General features: G+C 41.0%; 1 protein-coding gene across 1 annotated transcript in view; it reads right to left on the bottom strand.

Moving 5' to 3' along the window:
* The window catches only part of LOC150087340 (ubiquitin carboxyl-terminal hydrolase 20-like), a 561,531-nt gene that overhangs the window by 403,511 nt on the left and 138,872 nt on the right, over positions 1–19,148 (bottom strand). The window contains exon 6 of the mRNA XM_090372003.1: positions 12,743–12,856. Within this exon, the coding sequence (XP_090228129.1) occupies positions 12,743–12,856 (114 nt within the window). The remainder of the gene's footprint in view (positions 1–12,742; positions 12,857–19,148) is intronic.

Genomic DNA, 19,148 nt, shown 5'->3' with positions numbered 1-19,148 from the left:
GAAGTCGGAATATTCGGTCCGGTGGGCAGCGTAGAGTTGGTGGTAGACAAAAGATGGAGTTATGGACTTACCCCAATTTTTAAGGGAGAAGTCGCATGATGGAATGCGAGCATGCCAGGGTGGAAGTGATTGCCTTGGTGACTGGGCAACATTGTCTACCGTGATGTCGAGCTCTCTGAGCAGATCTTGGACACGGATACCAAAAGGCCGATTGGCAGTCTGACGAGTGTTATATAAGTTTTCCCATTGTGGCTTGAAAACAGACGTCCACGTAGGGTTGTCTGGCAGGGATTTTAATTTAACAGTATATTTTAAAGACAATTGCTTTTGTCGCAATGACAGTGGTGGTTCAGATGCTTCAACATATAAACTCTGGACAGGGGATGTTCTAAATACTCCAGTAGCAATACGGATGGCTTGGTGGTGGACTGGGTCCAGCCATCTAAGTACGCTGTTTCTAGCCAATGTGTACACTTGGGACCCATAATCTAGGATTACAGGCTTTATCTGATAGAGCTTGTTTGTGACTTGCTCATGCCAGGATTGTTGCCATTGGGACAGTAATTTATCGTGTATTAACTGCCTGTAGTCTGTATAGGGGACTAACAGGCAATAAGTGTTGTGGGGTTCGGGTGACCTGGCCGCAGCATCTGCCAGTTCATTTCCCACTATCCCAATGTGGCTTGGGATCCAGCAGAAACGAATGTCAAATGAACACTCAAACAAGGAATGCAACGTCTGCTGAATCTGGGTCACAAATGGATGAGGATTATACCTCATACCCGATAAAGCCTGCAGTGTACTTAGAGAATCAGTGTACACCATACACTTTTGATACCTATGGGTTTTAATGTGGTCCAAGGCTAACTCTATAGCATACAACTCAGCTGTATATATGCTGCATTGTGGGGGAATCTTTCCAGATATAGAAAGACCTGGAAAGATAGCAGCAGATCCAACAGACAGCTCCGACTTCGAGCCATCAGTGAAGACAGGCAAGAAGTCGGAATATTCGGTCCGGTGGGCAGCGTAGAGTTGGTGGTAGACAAAAGATGGAGTTATGGACTTACCCCAATTTTTAAGGGAGAAGTCGCATGATGGAATGCGAGCATGCCAGGGTGGAAGTGATTGCCTTGGTGACTGGGCAACATTGTCTACCGTGATGTCGAGCTCTCTGAGCAGATCTTGGACACGGATACCAAAAGGCCGATTGGCAGTCTGACGAGTGTTATATAAGTTTTCCCATTGTGGCTTGAAAACAGACGTCCACGTAGGGTTGTCTGGCAGGGATTTTAATTTAACAGTATATTTTAAAGACAATTGCTTTTGTCGCAATGACAGTGGTGGTTCAGATGCTTCAACATATAAACTCTGGACAGGGGATGTTCTAAATACTCCAGTAGCAATACGGATGGCTTGGTGGTGGACTGGGTCCAGCCATCTAAGTACGCTGTTTCTAGCCAATGTGTACACTTGGGACCCATAATCTAGGATTACAGGCTTTATCTGATAGAGCTTGTTTGTGACTTGCTCATGCCAGGATTGTTGCCATTGGGACAGTAATTTATCGTGTATTAACTGCCTGTAGTCTGTATAGGGGACTAACAGGCAATAAGTGTTGTGGGGTTCGGGTGACCTGGCCGCAGCATCTGCCAGTTCATTTCCCACTATCCCAATGTGGCTTGGGATCCAGCAGAAACGAATGTCAAATGAACACTCAAACAAGGAATGCAACGTCTGCTGAATCTGGGTCACAAATGGATGAGGATTATACCTCATACCTCATCGGACAAGTGCACGATAGAGGCTGAGCAAAGTGGAGCGGTCTGCTCCCCATTTACTGGAGGAAATAGAGCGTAGGAGATTCAACCCTCTTGTGCACTTTGTCCGCAGTTGACGAATATAAGGTAAAAATGTCAACTTCTTGTCGAAAATGAGTCCCAAGAATTTTGTCTCGGGTGCTACTGGAATGATGTCTTGTCCGAGTTTAAGTTCTGGTTCAGGGTGAAGGTTCCGTTTGCGACAAAAGTGCACGCAGACAGTCTTCTGTGGCGAGAACCTAAAACCATTAGTCACTGCCCAAGAGTTGACGTGGTCTATGGCATGCTGCAATTGTCTTTCGATGACCCTCATATTGCATGACTGCAAAAAGATGCTAAAGTCATCTACAAAGAGGGAACTGTTTATGGTAGGAGGAAGTTGTTCGGTTATAGAGTTAACTTTGATTGCAAAAAGCGTAACACTTAAAACTGATCCTTGTGGAACTCTTCTTGGCAAAATGGTCGGGAGAGGGTGGATCCTACACGAACTTGGAAAGACCGGTCTGTGAGGAAGTTTTTGATAAAGAGGGAAATGTGTCCTCTAAGACCAAAGTTATATATATCTTTTAAAATTCCATATTTCCAAGCCGTGTCATACACTTTTTCCATATCAAAGAAAACTGACACCTGGTGCTCACGTTTTAGGAAAGCATCACGTATAGATGTTTCCAAGCGGATTAAATGGTCAAGTGTTGACCTGTTCCTTCGGAAGCCACACTGTATCCTGGAAAGGAAGTCGTTAGCTTCTAAATACCACAAGAGACGAGCATTGACCATTCTTTCCAGGATCTTGCATAAGCAGCTCGTCAGAGCGATAGGACAGTAATTGTTTGGTGTTTTTGGATCCTTTCCTGGTTTCGGAAAGGGAAGGATAGTTGCCACATGCATGAGTCCGGAAATGTCTCTTCAATATAGATTCTATTATAGAGACGGAGCAAACGATCCATGGATTCCAATGAAAGATGTTTAATCATCTCATAATGGATGTCATCTGGCCCAACAGCACTCGCCTTGGAGAGTAAGAGTGCTGCTTTCAGCTCCCACTGTGTAAAGGGCTGATTGTATTACTCGCGATTGTTAGAGGACAGCTTTAGGTGATGTTTTTCTGTTCTCTGCTTGTGTGCGAGGAACTCTGGGGGGTAAGCTGTTTCTGAAGACACTTTAGCAAATGTCTCCCCGAGAGTATTTGCAATTGCAGTTAGATCTGCAATTGTACATCCATTATGTTCCAGGATCGATGAAGGGTGTGAGTTGTATTTGCCCTTCATTTGCCGAACTTTGTCCCAGATGGCTTTGGGATTGGCGGCCCGTGTAAGGGAAGATGTAAATTTGATCCAAGATTCCTTTTGGCTCTGACGTCTAATGTACCGCGCTTTGGCACGTGCACGTTTGAAGGCTATTAAATTATCTGTGGTGGGGTAACGACGAAATATTCCCCATGCTTTGTTTTGAGCCTTCCTAGCTGCTGTGCATTCTCCATTCCACCATGGTTTGGAAAACGTGGAAAGCGGGACGATGTCCTGGGAATTGCAACTGCTGCTGCCTGGACTATACTTTCTGTGATGTCTTTTACTGCCTCATTAATTGGCTCCTGGCCGACTATAGTGGTATTAAACGTTGCCAGATGACGAAAGGCATTCCAGTCGGCATGATCGATCTTCCAACGTGGTATCCTCGACTGGTGACATTGTCTCCCATTTGAAATGGTGGATAACACGGGAAAGTGATCACTACCATAAAGGTTTTCTTCAACCTCCCATGTACTCAGAGGCAGGAGGGAAGGGGAGCAGATGGAAAGATCAATGGCAGTAAATGAACGGGTAGCCGAGTGAAAAAAGGTGTCAGATCCCACATTTAGAAGGGGCAGATCATTGTTTTCAAGCAATCGCTCGATAATCCGACCTCTTCTGTTGATGTCAGAACTACCCCACAGCGGATTATGTCCATTGAAATCCCCCAATAATAGAAAAGGGGGTGGCAGTTGCTTGATGAGATCATCAAGGTCTGCCTGGGCGGTGTCGTTCCCAGGTGGCAAATAAATTGAGCAGACAGTTAAAAGGAACCCAACTGTAAGACGAACTGCTACAGCCTCCAGATTAGTGGTAAGAAGCACAACTTGAAAGGGGTTATGGTTACCCACAAGGATAGCAACTCCTCCGTGGGCAGGTCCATCCCCAGCTCTGTCTCTGCGAATAACTGAGCAGTTACGTAAGTAAGGGTCCTCGTTTGCCTTTAAATACGTCTCCTGTAAGCAAAAGCAAGTTGGTTCATGCTTACTCAGGAGAGCCTTGATGTCATCTCTATTTCTACGAAATCCACGGCAATTCCATTGGAGAAATTTAAATGTACCCATTATTTTGATTTACTGGGTCCGTCTGGTGGCTTCCGAAGGGCTGAGGGCTTCATTTTCTCAGTCCTGGGTTTATCTCTCTTTGGAAAGACTGGACGTTGGCCTGTATCCATTTCTTCTTCGTCTTTCGCAAAGAGTTCCAGGATAGAGTCGTCCTGTACCTCCTTATTTTCGAGATCCATTGTCTCTTGAATTGTAGATGCCTGTTCTCCTTTCTTCAGAGTTTCTTTAGTACTCTGTTTTGGAAGTGGTGGAGCACTAGGAGGTACGGATATAGCAGTGGTGGCTGACTGTGATTTTTGGGTGGGCTTTTCGGAACTTAATAAATAGCGCGTAATGGGGGTAAAAGACTCCCTTGGTGGAATACTCATATCAGTCTGAGTACCAATGGTACTTTTCCCAGAAGCTTTCTGGGCATATGAGGGCTTGGCGCTATTTATAGGTTGGATGCGTCTTCTGGCCTCCTGATAGGAGATGTTTAGCTCTGTTTTTAGTTTCTGAATTTCCTTCTCCTCTTTCCACCGCTGGCATGCTCAAGAGTACACAGGGTGTTCCCCTTGGCAGTTTGTACAACTTGGCTTAGAAGCTAAACATTCCTTGCTCTCGTGGTCTTTGGCACCACATCGAGCACAGGCAGGGTTACCACGACAAGCTGTTTGAGAGTGGCCATACTTTTGGCATTTAAAACACCTCAGTGGGTTCGGGATATAAATCCTCACTGGGCAGTTTAAATAGCCTGCTTTTATAGAACCTGGAGGCCGTGGGGTGTTGAACGTCACGATGAGAACTCGGGTAGGGACGAGATTCCCATCCTTCCGCATCGATATTCTTTTCACAGCCGTCACACCTTGGTCTTTAAGTTCAGAGCAGATCTCTTCTTCAGAAACATGAAGAAGATCCCACTCTGATATGACACCGCGTGAGAAATTCAAGGTTTTATGGGGGGTAACGACGATGGGTAGTCCCCCTAACGATGTGGTTTTCAGTAGTTTCTGTGCATGTTTTTGGCTTGCAGCCTCGACTAAAATATCTCCAGAACGTAGCCTTTTTACAGATTTTGGAGATCCTGTCAACCCTTCTAATCCTTTCTGGATGAAAAAGGGTGACATTTTCCCGAGTGTCTGCTCTCCGGTGGAATGGAGAATGAGGAAAAGCGGTGTCACAGATGGTGGTGTATCCTCAGTTCTGGCTCTTTTTGCAGAGGTATTTTCTGTGGTTTCGTCTCGATTAGGTAGGGGCTTTGTTGGGGCCCCAGAAGAAAGATTTAAATTACTCATAGGAGTAAAGAGAAAGTGTCTGATGCCTAAGTACCTCACCCACCACGGAGCCCTACGAGGGGGCGCACACTCGTAAACTAGCAGGTACTGCGTACACGAATGGGACGCCGAGTTCGCTTAGAACACCATACCCACGTTACAAATAAGTCTTTATCCCGTCCCAGGACCAAAGGGAGGGAGACTTATTGGAACACAGTTGACCCTAGCAGTATAAAACCACCCACCGATTGATCCTAGTCGAGCCGGTCCGGGACCACCCATCTTGTTGAAGCAGGGGCCAAAGTTGTGTATTACGGCTGGGCCCCTCAACCACCAGGATCCCCCTTTCCGCTTCCACGGGTCGCGGCACACGGCTGCACACGCCGGATTCCAATGGTGTAACCCTGGAACCAAGGTATGGGCGTTGGATCCCAGTGATGCTAATCTGGAAAACCAGCAGCATCACTGGGAGGTCCCCTCACCACGTACAGGTGCCCACGTCGAGGGGGGCCACACCTTGAGTACTGCATACAGGTCTGGATGCCTCAAATTATGAAGGATGTAGAGCTGCTGGAATGAGTACAGAGAAGGGCAACAAGATTGGTTCACATAACAATCTCGTTGGTGTGTGTGAACTTATGCCTTTCACAAGAAATTATTAAGTTCTGTAAATTGCAGTGTCTGGGGACTAGGCACGTGCGAGGTGATCTGATTGAGGTATATAAGGCCTTGAATGGTTTGAGCAAGCTCAATGCTAATGGGATTCTTCCTCTTGCTGAGATTATGCACCTGAGGGGGGGGGGGTATAAATTCAAATTGAGGAAAGAGAGTTGTAGAATAGATGTGTGGAAATTTGGCTTTAATCAGTGGGTGGTTGATTGTTGGAATAAACTTCCATCTGTCATTCTGGAATTTGATAGCTTAAATTCAAGGAAGAACTGGACAGACTTTTGGAGCGAATGGATGGGTAAAATGGGAAGTTTTTTTTTTTTTTTTGTCGGATGCTGTATAAGCTTGCTTTATGCATCATATGCCTCTACTAATACTAAATACTAACCATCGTCAACTGATGATGAGTTAGTCAGTATCAAGCAAAAGTAGGATAGTTTTTTGTTTCCTGAAAATTTGGATTTTTTGTCCACCAAACAGAAAATAGAAAGAATAAACATTCTTTAAAGTTTGTATGACATAAATAATTTGCTTGATTTTAAAATCTATGTTTTCATTCTTTGGATAAATAAATTATTGTTTAAGCATAAACTACTGTTTTGTTGACCTTTATTTAATATTACATCTAAGGGAAATGAATTCACGCTTTACAAGTTTTCGCTTTTCAAATGAGTACTAGGAACGAATTAACTTGTAGAGTCAAGAACTACCTGTATCAGAGTCTAAAACTTCTCCACATTCAGAGTCTGATTCTTCTGAAGCGCTTTTTGACTCAGTCTGCTTCTCCCCCCCCCTCCCCACAATATCATCCTATCTTAAGTGTTAGTGATAGAGCATTTCTTAAAAGAGTATACTTAAAAGAGTACTCTACTATTGTCTTTGGGATTTTCTTCCAAGCTGCTAACACCCATTCTGCAAGTTTTGATACTGGCAGTTTTGAAATCCTTCCTCAAACAGTCCTTAAATGGTTTGTTGAATGAAATGTCAAAAGGGTTGCAGTTGGCTAGTCAGGTTGGGGGGGGGGCTTAGAGGCAGACAGGCGTTCTGTGTGTTATCAGACACTCAGTTTAAAGCATTGATGGATCCAATATCTTTCTATTTTAGAAGATTTAGGAAAAGTCTGGTTGGACTCCCTAAAATCCACTCATGCCCACCTTCTCAATGATAAGCCTTGTTACATCACATTGGTGGCAACAAAAGTGTACAGTGGTTCTCTTCAAGATGCCTGGTCAGCATGAAGAGGAAAAGCCCAAATCCTTCAGTACTTTATGACAACACGATGAAACAAATGGTTCTCAGTCCCCAGCAGCTTTCACTCCCCTTCTTACGACAGAGAAAGGATTAGAGTGGAAGCAGAGGGTGCTAAGAATCTCTGGGTATGACCAGGCTGCCATGGACAGAAATTCAACTTGGCCTGTTACAATGTAAGATCGTTCATCAGTGAAGAGAGGATATTAGAGCTGAAAAAGGAATTAGATAATGTGAATTGGAATATCATCGGCTTGGCTGAAACAAAAAGAATAGCAGGGTTTAAATTGTAATAAATATGTTGAAGGTTTTAATCACTTTTTGAGCATATATATTTTGTATTTTATCGTATTTTAGATTAGTTAACGTATTAATTTGTGTTTTACAAATAGGCCTAAATGGATGACAAGGCGACCTAGTGTCCATTAGCGTAATTTTTTAAATTTAGATAGTGACTTTGTAAGTTAGAACTCGCTACTCATATCGGTGTTTTGGAATATCGTGGAATAACAGTAGTGCAGAACAATAGTAGGGTTTTAATTGCAATAAGTATTTTGAAGGTTTTAATCACTTTTCAGCATATATCGTTTGTATTTTATCGTATTTTAGATTAGTTAAAGTATTAATTTGCGTTTTACAAATATTGAATAGGCTTAGTAGCGTTCGTTAGCATTTTTTTAAAATTTAGGTAGTGTTTTTGTAAGTTACAACTTGCTACTTGTACGGCGTTTTGGCTTGAATAAGTATTTTGAAGGTTTTAATCACTTTTTTGGCATGTATTTTATCATATTTTGAATAGATAATGTATTAATTTGTGTTTTACAAATAGATGAAATAACCTTAGTAGAGTTCTTTAGTGTATGTTTTAAATTTAGCTAGTGACTTTTAAGTTGAAACTCGCTACTTATACCGGTGTTTTGGAATAGTAGGGTTTTAATTGAAATAAATAAGTATTTTGAAGGTTTTAATCACTTTTTTTTGGGAAGCAAGAAAACTTGCTTCTGTTTTCACTTCAGCCAAGGATAAAGTTGCCCACTAGCATCCCATTTTTCTTCCAACTCATGTATTAATGATCTTGGTAAAACACCTCCCACCATTCCCAACATGCTCCATTCAATGCCTTCTGTGGTGTTCCGTCAAAATGATGTCAGAAGGATTTTGACGAATCTTGATGCTAAGAAAGCTCCAGGTCCTGATGGTATTTCTCCACTTATTCTCAAAACCTGTGCTCCTGAACTTACTCCTGTTCTTTGCCACCTTTTTTCACTTTCTTATTCCAAAGGTGTTTTTCCTTCTGCTTAGAAATTTGCTCATATCCAGCCAGTTCCTAAAAAGGGTGACAAGTCCCTTCCATCCAATTATCATCCCATTATTTTCTGAATTATTTTCAGAGTGGTCTGTGCTTGTTTCTACAGGGATGGGATACACTTAAATAGAAACAGTGCAAGAATATTTGCTGATGCTCTCGAGGCAGTGTTAGGTGGGTTGGAAAACTGCTAACTTGGGAGGATTCATAGACTAATAGATTAACGGTAGCCACGGGCAGAGGTGAAAGTGATTCTTGCACTGCCTCTATTGGAATGAGCAGCAGCCTGGAAAGCAAGGTACTGGGGATTTCAAGGGCTGCTGGGAGTCATCATGGAACAAGTAAATACATGGGTTGTGTTAGGGTAACTAAGAGTAAGAACAGATTGTTGTTGTTGTTGTTTGGTTTTTAGGAGCATTAGCAACTAAGGCCATATTGCTCCGGGAATATGCGGTGGTCATTCCCTGACCTTTCCGCATCCTCCGTATTTGGTGGTGATGGGCTCGAACCTTGGTCTAATCAAGAAGCGTGTGCTATGCACTGTTGCTCCTTCCCACCTGGTGTAAGAACAGGTGGTGCATGTATACTTGCATATACACCAATGCTAGGAGTATAGTAAATAAATTTGATGAATTTGAAGTGCTGGTGAAGACATCAAAGGCTGATGTTGTTGATCAGAGACATGTTGTCACACAGGTAAGAAATGCAGAATTGGAATTTGGGGAGTATAATGTGTACAGAAAGGATAGACAGGATAGAAGTGGGGAGGGGTGATGCTGTAAGTTAAGAGACACAAAATCTAAGGAAGTGCATCCTGTTCACAATATTAAATTAATACACCAACCATTTAAATTAACATAGTTTAATATTTACAAAAATAATGGATATTATAAAATAATCTATTTACAATGACTGACTTACTATACATCATAATAAAATACAATAAAATAAAATTAAAATAAAATTAAAAATATAAAAAAGTTAAAATACAGTAAAATATAAATACTTAAAAGCGTTAAAACTGTGCAATTGTAGCTTTCGGAGGCACCTGCCTCCTTTCTCAACAACACAGCACATTAAGCAACACATCCTTAAGTATCAGGTTCACGGCACACGTGGTTGACCAGGCACATGAGCAATATATTCTTCGTGTGTACCAGAACCGGAAGCGGCTCAGGGGCGTGGAAGGCAGAAACGAGAATAGAGATAGGGGTGTTCAGCTTCACCCCTATCTCTATTCATAGTATTATTTTCGGATGAACCAATCCACAAGCTCTCGAGTCACTTGTGGTCCCAGAATTTATGCACCCAGTCAAGGATGACAGCATTCTCTGGGGAGACCTGTTGTTGTTTTTCCCAAAAATTCTCGGCAATAGCGGACTTGCTAAGCTCTGTGGTCTGTATAGATCGTCTGTATAGGGAACATTGAGTGTTTCCCCCAGACGATCTTTGAGCCGACGTCCTGTTTCCCCCACATAACTCTCCCCACAATCCAGGCATTTGATCTCGTATATGACCCCACTGCTGGAATTTCTTGCAATGGGGTCCTTAACCTGCAACACTACTGTGTGCAACCTCCGACCTGGAAGCTGCACACAGCGTACCTGGTAAGTACGGAATATCCTTGCAATACATTCTGAAAGGCCCGGATGGCTGTGGTGACTGGAACAGACGGCACTCTATGACTAGGCTCCACACCCGTACTATATTTATCTAAGATCCTCTGGGGGGTAACCGCATTTCATAAGGTCCGCCGAGATTTGTCCGATTTCTTTTTCTCTCCCCTCAGGGGTACTGCAACGCATCCCAACCCTATCCAGAAGTGCATTAGCGACGCTGTTCTTATGTTGTAAAGTCTGCGCCGACTTGTAATGGCTCCTACACACTGTGGTCTTAAGTCTAGAGCCTTCTCTGTACACCATTACATCCAGGAATGGGAGGGCACCATCTACTTCTACCTCTGAGATAAACTTTATGAAATATTGAGAAAACCATTGAGAAACCATTGAGAAAACAAAGCACATCCTCTTCTCTCCCCTTCTGAACAAAAGTGAACATGTCATCCACATATCTCTTCCACTTCCGCATAGGGAACTCCAATCTTTCAAAGATTCTATTTTCTAATTCTTCCATAGCTAGGTTTGCAACAATGGTGCTAATGGGAGAACCCACAGCTGTGCCGTGAACCTGCTTGTATATCATCCCTTGAAATACCATAGTGGTACTTGAGAGGCACAATTCTACACCACAGCAGATATCCTACATATTTAAATAAGACCTAGCATTTAAAGTATCATCTTTCTGTAGGGCCATTTTAACACATTGGACTCCATGATTTATAGCGATACATGTAAATAATGACACTACATCTAACGAAATCAAGTCTCATCTACCCCTGTAGTTTGGCTCTTCACAAAATTAACAAATTCTTTACTATCTTTAACCACATACATAGACCGTCCCACTATAGGGGAAATCAGCTTAGCCAGAAATTTAGACATAGCATAGGCAGGGCTACCAATAAAAGAAACAATGGGTCTTAGTGGAACCCCCACTTTGTGCGTTTTCAGTAGCCCATAAAACCTAGGAAGTTGACATCCCATAGCATGCATGGACCAAAACATCTCTTTAGAAATCTTCCCTGTTTTCAACCAATGCTGCAAAATCTTGTTGCAGGTTGGCTAATGGATTTCTTTGGATGACCTTATATGTAGCACTATGAAGAGCCAAACTATAGGGGGGGGGAATGAGACTATGATTTCATTAGATGTGTCATTATTTGGAACAAAGGATTGTTGTTACCAAGAAAGGCTCAAGTTCTGCTAGTTCTGCAGCTTGTGGAGACTAGGCACCTGTGAGGTTTGTTTGTTATTTGGTTTTTAGGAGCATTAGCAACTAAGGCCATATTGCTCCGGGGATATGTGGTGGTCATTCCCTGACCTTTCCGCATCCTCCGTATTTGGTGGTCATGGGCTCGAACTCCGGACTAACCAAGAAGCGTGTGCTACACACTGCTACTCCTGCCCACGGAGGTGAGCACCTCCGTAGCCAGGTGGTCAGGAGTAACAGTGTGTAGCACACCCCTGTGAGATGATCTAATTGAGGTGTATAAGGCCTTGAATGGTTTGAGCAAGTTCAATGCTGATGGGACATAAATTCAAATTGAGGAAAGACAATTGTAGAATAGATTTGTGGAAACTTACCTTTAGTCAGCGAGTGGTTAATAGTTGGAACAAACATTCATCTGTTGTAGTGGAGGTCAACAACTTAAATAAGTTCAAGGCAGAACTAGACAAAGAGTGAATGGATTGGTGAAATGGGAAGGGGTTTTTTTTTTTTTTTTTGGCTTCTTTTATATAAGCTTGCTTTCTTGCATCCTATGCCTGTACTACTGCAATTGCTACATACAGATCTGCATTTATCTGATGATATCGCTCCAAGTAATGCTTGCACTCTTCTCCAGAATTCTTGTTTGCTGCCATAATGGTCAAAGTTCGCAAGATGTTCTATGTAGGGGAAAGTAGAAAGTAAGGGAGGGTAGCAATGGTTCAAATGAATGGGAAACAAGGCTAAATGATTTCAAAGGGTGTGTCAGAGTAGTAAACTATAGAAGAATTGTTTTTGTTTGTTGTTGTTGTTTTTTTTAGGAGCATTAGCAACTAAGGCCATATTTGCTCCGGGATATGCAGTGGGCATTCCCTGACCTTTCTGCATCCTCCATATTTGGTGGTGACGCGCTCGAACCCCGGTCTAATAGAAGAATTCTGTCTGAACTGTGTCTACAGTAATGTCAGAAGCATTGTCAATAAAATGGCTGAATTTGAACTGCAGGTTAGGACAACTAATGCTGACATAAATGGGCTAACAGAAACATGATGCCACCTGGAAATTGGGGATGAGTTCCACAATGGTATGTATAATGTATTTAGGGGAAACAGAAGGGGTAGTGGTGTCATGCGTCTTATCAAAGGTATCCTGAGTGCGAAAAGAGCTTTTGCTAATTGCAGAGACCTTGAGGAACATATCCTGTGAATGGAAAGGGCTTCCTGAAATTTTATTTTTTATTAAGTATCCTATTACAAATGAAAGTTACCTTCTCTTGTGCCACATATCCTTTATCAGCTTCATGTAACTTTTTGCTAAACCTGGCTTCTTTTCAGAGCGCACAAAAGGTCCACATCCCAAGAAGAAATTTGTAAGTTGGGGGCTGGAAGAACAAAACAAATATATTTCAGAAAATGCAAGACAATGCATGTTACAGTGTATAAAGCTTGAAAAGTTTGTTGAAAGAGAGAGAGAGAGAGAGAGAGAAATTCAGATTTTTGCAAATTGTAAGATACTGCTTTATCTTTATACAATGATATTTTAAGCATTTCATCTTCATATTTCACAGCTTATTATGAACATAAAAACTGTAAATGAAATACCATGGAGTACAAATCATGAGTAATTAATGAGTGTATCAAAAACAAGTAATTTAGAAGCATCAACTCTGTATACAATAAGAAATTCTGTTATTGTATACTAAGTTAATGCTTCTAGTTTAGATTATTTCATTAATAAACCCTACTGATCCAGAATGAAATCTGTATGACTGGACAACTTATTTAGTGTAAAAGTAGAGCATAGCCCATGTTAAAGTAAACTTAGCATTCAGCTAAGTTTGCTACTAAGTAAACTTGATGATCAATCATCGAGTTTATTTTCTTAGTTTAACATGTTGAATGTTAATACAGCATGCTTTCTCTCATTGCTACTCTAACCACCACAGAGTGGAACTTCAACTTAAGTTCAACGAAATACCTTTACAGATTAATCAACAGGACCATCAAAGAGTTGAACTTTCCCCTAGCTTACTCAATGCAGTTCAGCACCAATCTGTATTCTCTTTGCTAGTGAACTATTCCTTTACATTCTGATCAATTTCTCTTTTCTAAAGTCATTTTACAAAACACAAATCAAAATTCTGCATTGAAATAACAAACTGCTATTTCAATTTGTAAGAAAATTTTATTTGAATGTTCTTCTGTTTGGACACTTTTCTAATAATAATTATTTTCTTTCTATCTGTATTTCTTTACAATAACTTCAGGAACACATTTATTAGTCTGTCAACTGGTTTGCAAAACTCTACAGGGGTGCTCATCCCCTGTGTTCCCAAGTGAGAGATGTGTGGTCTATGTGTAATACTGTCAATGTGGTAAATACTACATAGGGCAAACTTCTACAAACACTAGATGATTTAATGAGCACAATATTAACTTCCAAGAAAAGCAAGCTCCTGCAAGGCAATGCTGTTCATCACCCCACAACTATATTGGTGTGATGAGATCATCTAGTTCACAGAGTACATACTTCAGCCTCAAGATACTATGCACAGTCCACTCATAATAGAATAGATTTCTTAGAGGGCTAACCAAAAACATTTAACAGAAATATAGGCAAATTATCCACCCATCTTCCCTTTACGGATCATCTACTTCTAGTGGCGTATTCAGATGTGGGTAGAAGGGGCATATGTCCCCCTTAACCAAAAATTTTAAATTAAAGAAAAAGGACGCAGGAGGCATTCTAAAAAAAAAAACTCAAAACCTTGATCACCATGTCCCCCCTTACGATGATACCTGTACCTGGTCGCCATGTCCCCCCTTACGATAACACCTGAATATGCCACTGTCTACATCCACAACTTAGACACCAACAGGAATCCATCAAGTAGGCAAAGTTCACAGGGAAGAATTACAGGCAGCAATCAACATAAATCGAATAGGTTACTGACCCAGTCTGTATGCTTTGACTTCCCAGGTGATACAGTGACAAGGTCAGGCATCACAGCCTCCTGTCTTCCTCCCAGACACTAAACACACTCGCATATGGCCAGCCAACTTTTGACTTTCAAAATCTGGAGATCGGGCTTTTGTAAGCAGGAGAAAAACAAGAAGTTTTTGGGACAAAATGGACAAAAAAATGTAAGAATGCTTCCCAAAAACAGGAGGAAGACAGGAGATTTTTCAGAAAAAGCAGGAGGTTTTAAAGTGCACACTGCACTATAAATTAAATTTCACTAGCAAAATACACATTTTATGTTAAAATACAGCCATAAGATTGCTTACTAGTACAGTATTCTTTTAAACATTAGCTCGCCTAACATTTTTCTGTTCATGGATTTGTTTGGATGTTCTATTAAGCATCAACTGATTTTGATTGCTTCAAGAAAGATGCTGTTGCAAACTTTGTCCTCTTCACAAATATAAAGTCAAGTCTTGTTCATAACAATGGCTTTGTTGTCTAGACGTAACTGTCAGGAGCATTTCCAAAGGTTCAACAAAAAGATAAGATCTGAACTCAGCATTTGTTTTTTTTCTAACCTGGCTAAATAATCTCTCACATTCAGCATTGCTATGAGAAATTATTAAAATGCCAACCATGACTTCGGATAATTTAATATATTTCAAGCTTCCTTGTGCACTCGTCAGTTCCCCAAACCAAGACCCCTGTACATCAATTCTTTCTTTAATAATAACATCTAGTAGGCTCTCACACTGTAGCTGACAGAAATAATGCTGAAAAATGTATTGCTTCATCAATTTCTTCATCTTTAATGACAACAATGACACTGGATTATCCACAAAAAATTTCAAATATGAAAATTATGAACTGCCAATTGATGAAATTTGTCTTACCTCAGCATTTATAACAACACCATTTTTCAATGGGAACTTGAAGATAATATTACGTTCTTAGCGTTTTTTCACCAACCTTTCATGGAGTAAAATAAAATTAAAATTAAAATAAAATAAAATAAAACAAATCTTGATAACTATATTTACAATAACCTGTATTTACAAAACAAATATACGGATTACAATATTAAAAATATATTAAAACACAAGATTAAAATGCATTAAAATATACTAAGTTAAAAGCGATAAAATCCCGTAGCTTTCAAAGGCTCCAGCCTTCTTCTTCAGCAGTACTCTCTATTATTCAGTACACCTTTAAATATCAGCAGGGTAATGGTAGGCATCACATGTTTCCATTCTCACGTGTTCCGCTCTCTTGCATTGTGGAACCGGAAGTGGCTCGAACGGAAGTCGTACGGAACCGCTCATCCTTTTTTAGGATAATAGTCTCTAAAAGGGGGTGAATCCGTACACCCCTATCCCTATTAATGTTGGTTGTAGAGCTGATCCGCAAACTCTCGAGCCACTTACGGTCCCAGAACCTATGCGCCCGATCGGTAATAGTGGCATCGTCTGGGGAGATCTGGTTTTTTTGGGAGAAGCAACACCAGATCTCCCCAGACGATGCCACTATTACCGATCGGGCGCATAGGTTCTGGGACCGTAAGTGGCTCGAGAGTTTGCGGATCAGCTCTACAACCAACATTAATAGGGATAGGGGTGTACGGATTCACCCCCTTTTAGAGACTATTATCCTAAAAAAGGATGAGCGGTTCCGTACGACTTCCGTTCGAGCCACTTCCGGTTCCACAATGCAAGAGAGCGGAACACGTGAGAATGGAAACATGTGATGCCTACCATTACCCTGCTGATATTTAAAGGTGTACTGAATAATAGAGAGTACTGCTGAAGAAGAAGGCTGGAGCCTTTGAAAGCTACGGGATTTTATCGCTTTTAACTTAGTATATTTTAATGCATTTTAATCTTGTGTTTTAATATATTTTTAATATTGTAATCCGTATATTTGTTTTGTAAATACAGGTTATTGTAAATATAGTTATCAAGATTTGTTTTATTTTATTTTATTTTAATTTTAATTTTATTTTACTCCATGAAAGGTTGGTGAAAAAACGCTAAGAACGTAATATGAACATACCCAACCTCAGAGGCCTATTTAAGGAGACTTGAAGATAATTCATTACTGAGCAAAAGAATAGAATCCTCTACTTGTTTTAGACTCTCTGTGACATTGGCAGCAGCAATACGTGCAATTAAGAAAGTATCATCTTTCTTTCTGGTTTAGTCTGACATGGTAATCAATTTCCAAAACAGAAATGGAAGATTTGAAAACTGTTTGTGCATAAATTCCCACATAAAATTCTTTTAACGTATCTAGGAGTATTGATCTGGGTACCCAGACGCAAGGTACCCTTGGAGTGAAGAACTATGTTTGCAATTACAAGCACAGGCATAATATTTAAAAGAAATGAGCAAATTTCTTTATTCAAGCCACAAGTGAGAAGCATAAACAGACTTTCTGCACAAGTGAAGATAATAATCCTAGAATTTGCTGATGTTACCAACAGCAAACTCAAAATGGGAAGCATTCAAGGAACTAATCTTGGAGGCTACCAGGCTTTACATACCAACTAAGAAATATTGTTCAAGGTTTAGGCCTAAATGGTTGTCAGATGAACTAATGAGACATGTGGCAGAGAAGAAAAATGCATGGGATACATACAAATTAATGGGTGACATGGAAGCCTATGATAGATATAAGTTGGTCTGTAACCAAGTCACAAAGGAGATTAGGCAGGCAAAGGCAGACTATGAAAAATCCTTGGCAAAGGATGCAAAGAAAAACAGAAAAGAGTTCTTTACATACTTGAACTCGAAAAGGAAAGGGATGAATCAGATTGGTCCACTGGATATTGATGGTTCAACAGTTGAGGATCCTGCTCAGGTGGCTAACAATCTAAACGAGTATTTTGCATCTACATTCACGCATGAGGAGTTATTCAGGAAGGAGAATGATGTAGGTAAAGTAAACATTGGCAGTGAGCTGGATGATTTTGTAATAACTGAGAGGAAAGTGGAGGAGAGATTGTTGGGGATAAACATAAAAAAGGCACCTGGGGTGGATGGGATCTATCCAGTTATATTAAAGGAGGCAGCAAAGGAAGTAAGCAAACCCTTAGCCATAATTATGAGAGCTTCCTTGGACTCAGGGGAGGTACCTATGGACTGGAGATGTGCAAATGTGACCCCAATTCACAAAGGAGGTTCAAAGGCTGACACAAGTAATTATAGACCTGTTAGTTTAACTTCTGTTCCAGGTAAATTAATGGAGGCACTGGTTAAAGAAGCACTGCAGGATCATCTAGACAAGAATTCAGTTATAGCTCAGACGCAGCATGGTTTTGTTAAGGGCAGGTCTTGCCTGACCAATTTGATTGGATACTATGATGTAGTCACAAAAGAACTGGATGCAGGGAATAACTTTGATATTATATATTTGGATCTTAGAAAGGCTTTTGATACTGTTGCACATGGAAGACTGCTGCACAAATTGGAGCAGTGTGGCATTGGAGGCAAATTGCTGCTACGGATAAGGGGATGGTTGAGTGGCAGAAGACAGAGAGTGGTAATCAGTGGACACTGCTCAACGTGGACTAATGTTATTAGTGGAGTTCCTCAAGGTTCAGTGTTGGGTCCGTTGTTGTTTTCGGTGTTTATGAATGATATTGATGATGGGATATCAAGTTTAATGTCCAAGTTTGCAGATGATACAAAGGTTGGCAGGGTCGTTAAGGACAATACTGACGCTATGCTGCTGCAACAGGATCTGGACAGGTTGAACAGATGGGCTGAGAGGTGGCAAATGAGGTTTAACATCGACAAATGTAAAGTGCTGCATATGGGAAACAGTAACCCCAGAGCAACGTATCAACTCTGCGGTACTACACTGACAGTGGTGGAGAATGAAAAGGACCTGGGGGTAATTGTGCAGGCAGATATGAAGTTCTCTGAGCAGTGCAGACGAGCTGCAAAGAGTAGCTCATGGTGTCTTGTCAATGATATACAGGAATTTTTCTAGCAGGGATAAGGAGGTGATTATTCCCTTGTATAAGGCAATGGTAAGGCCACATCTTGAGTACTGTATACAGGTCTGGAGGCCTCATTTCAAGAAGGATGTAGAGCTGCTGGAACGGGTACAGAGAAGGGCAACAAGATTAGTAAATGGAACAAAGGGTTGCTCTTACGAAGAAAGGCTTAAGTTTTGCAAATTACAGAGTCTGGAGACTAGGCACCGGCGAGGTGATCTGATAGAGGTGTATAAGGCTTTGAATGGTTTGAGCATGCTCAATGCCAATGGGATTCTTCATCTTTCTCAGAATAATCACCTCAGAGGGCATAAATTCAAATTGAGGAAGGACGGATGTCGGATAGATGTGCGGAAATTTGCCTTTGGCCAGCGGGTGGTTGGTTGGTGGAACCGACTTCCATCACTGGTTGTTGAAGTTGATAGCCTAAACAAATTTAAAGCTCAACTGGACAGGTATTTCGAACGAACGGAGGGGTGAAATGGGAGTGGTTTTTTTTTTTTTTTTTTTGTTTTTTTTGGCTGATGCTGAATAAGCTTGCTTTCTTGCATCATATGCCTCTGCTAATGCTAATGCTAATGCTAATTATCAGCTTGATTGGCCTGTTTAGGATAGCTTTCACCAGATGTTTTTTTTCTCAAGTTCATCAATTTGTCTTCTTTGAAAACTTTTGGATCATGAACTGGATTTGAATATGAGTCATTACCATTCA

The sequence above is a fragment of the Mastigoproctus giganteus genome, chromosome 4 (assembly GCF_048544385.1).
Source record: "Mastigoproctus giganteus isolate SK-2022 chromosome 4, ASM4854438v1, whole genome shotgun sequence".
NCBI classification, from domain to species: domain Eukaryota; kingdom Metazoa; phylum Arthropoda; class Arachnida; order Uropygi; family Thelyphonidae; genus Mastigoproctus; species Mastigoproctus giganteus.
This window is presented reverse-complemented; position numbering and strand designations above follow the sequence as displayed.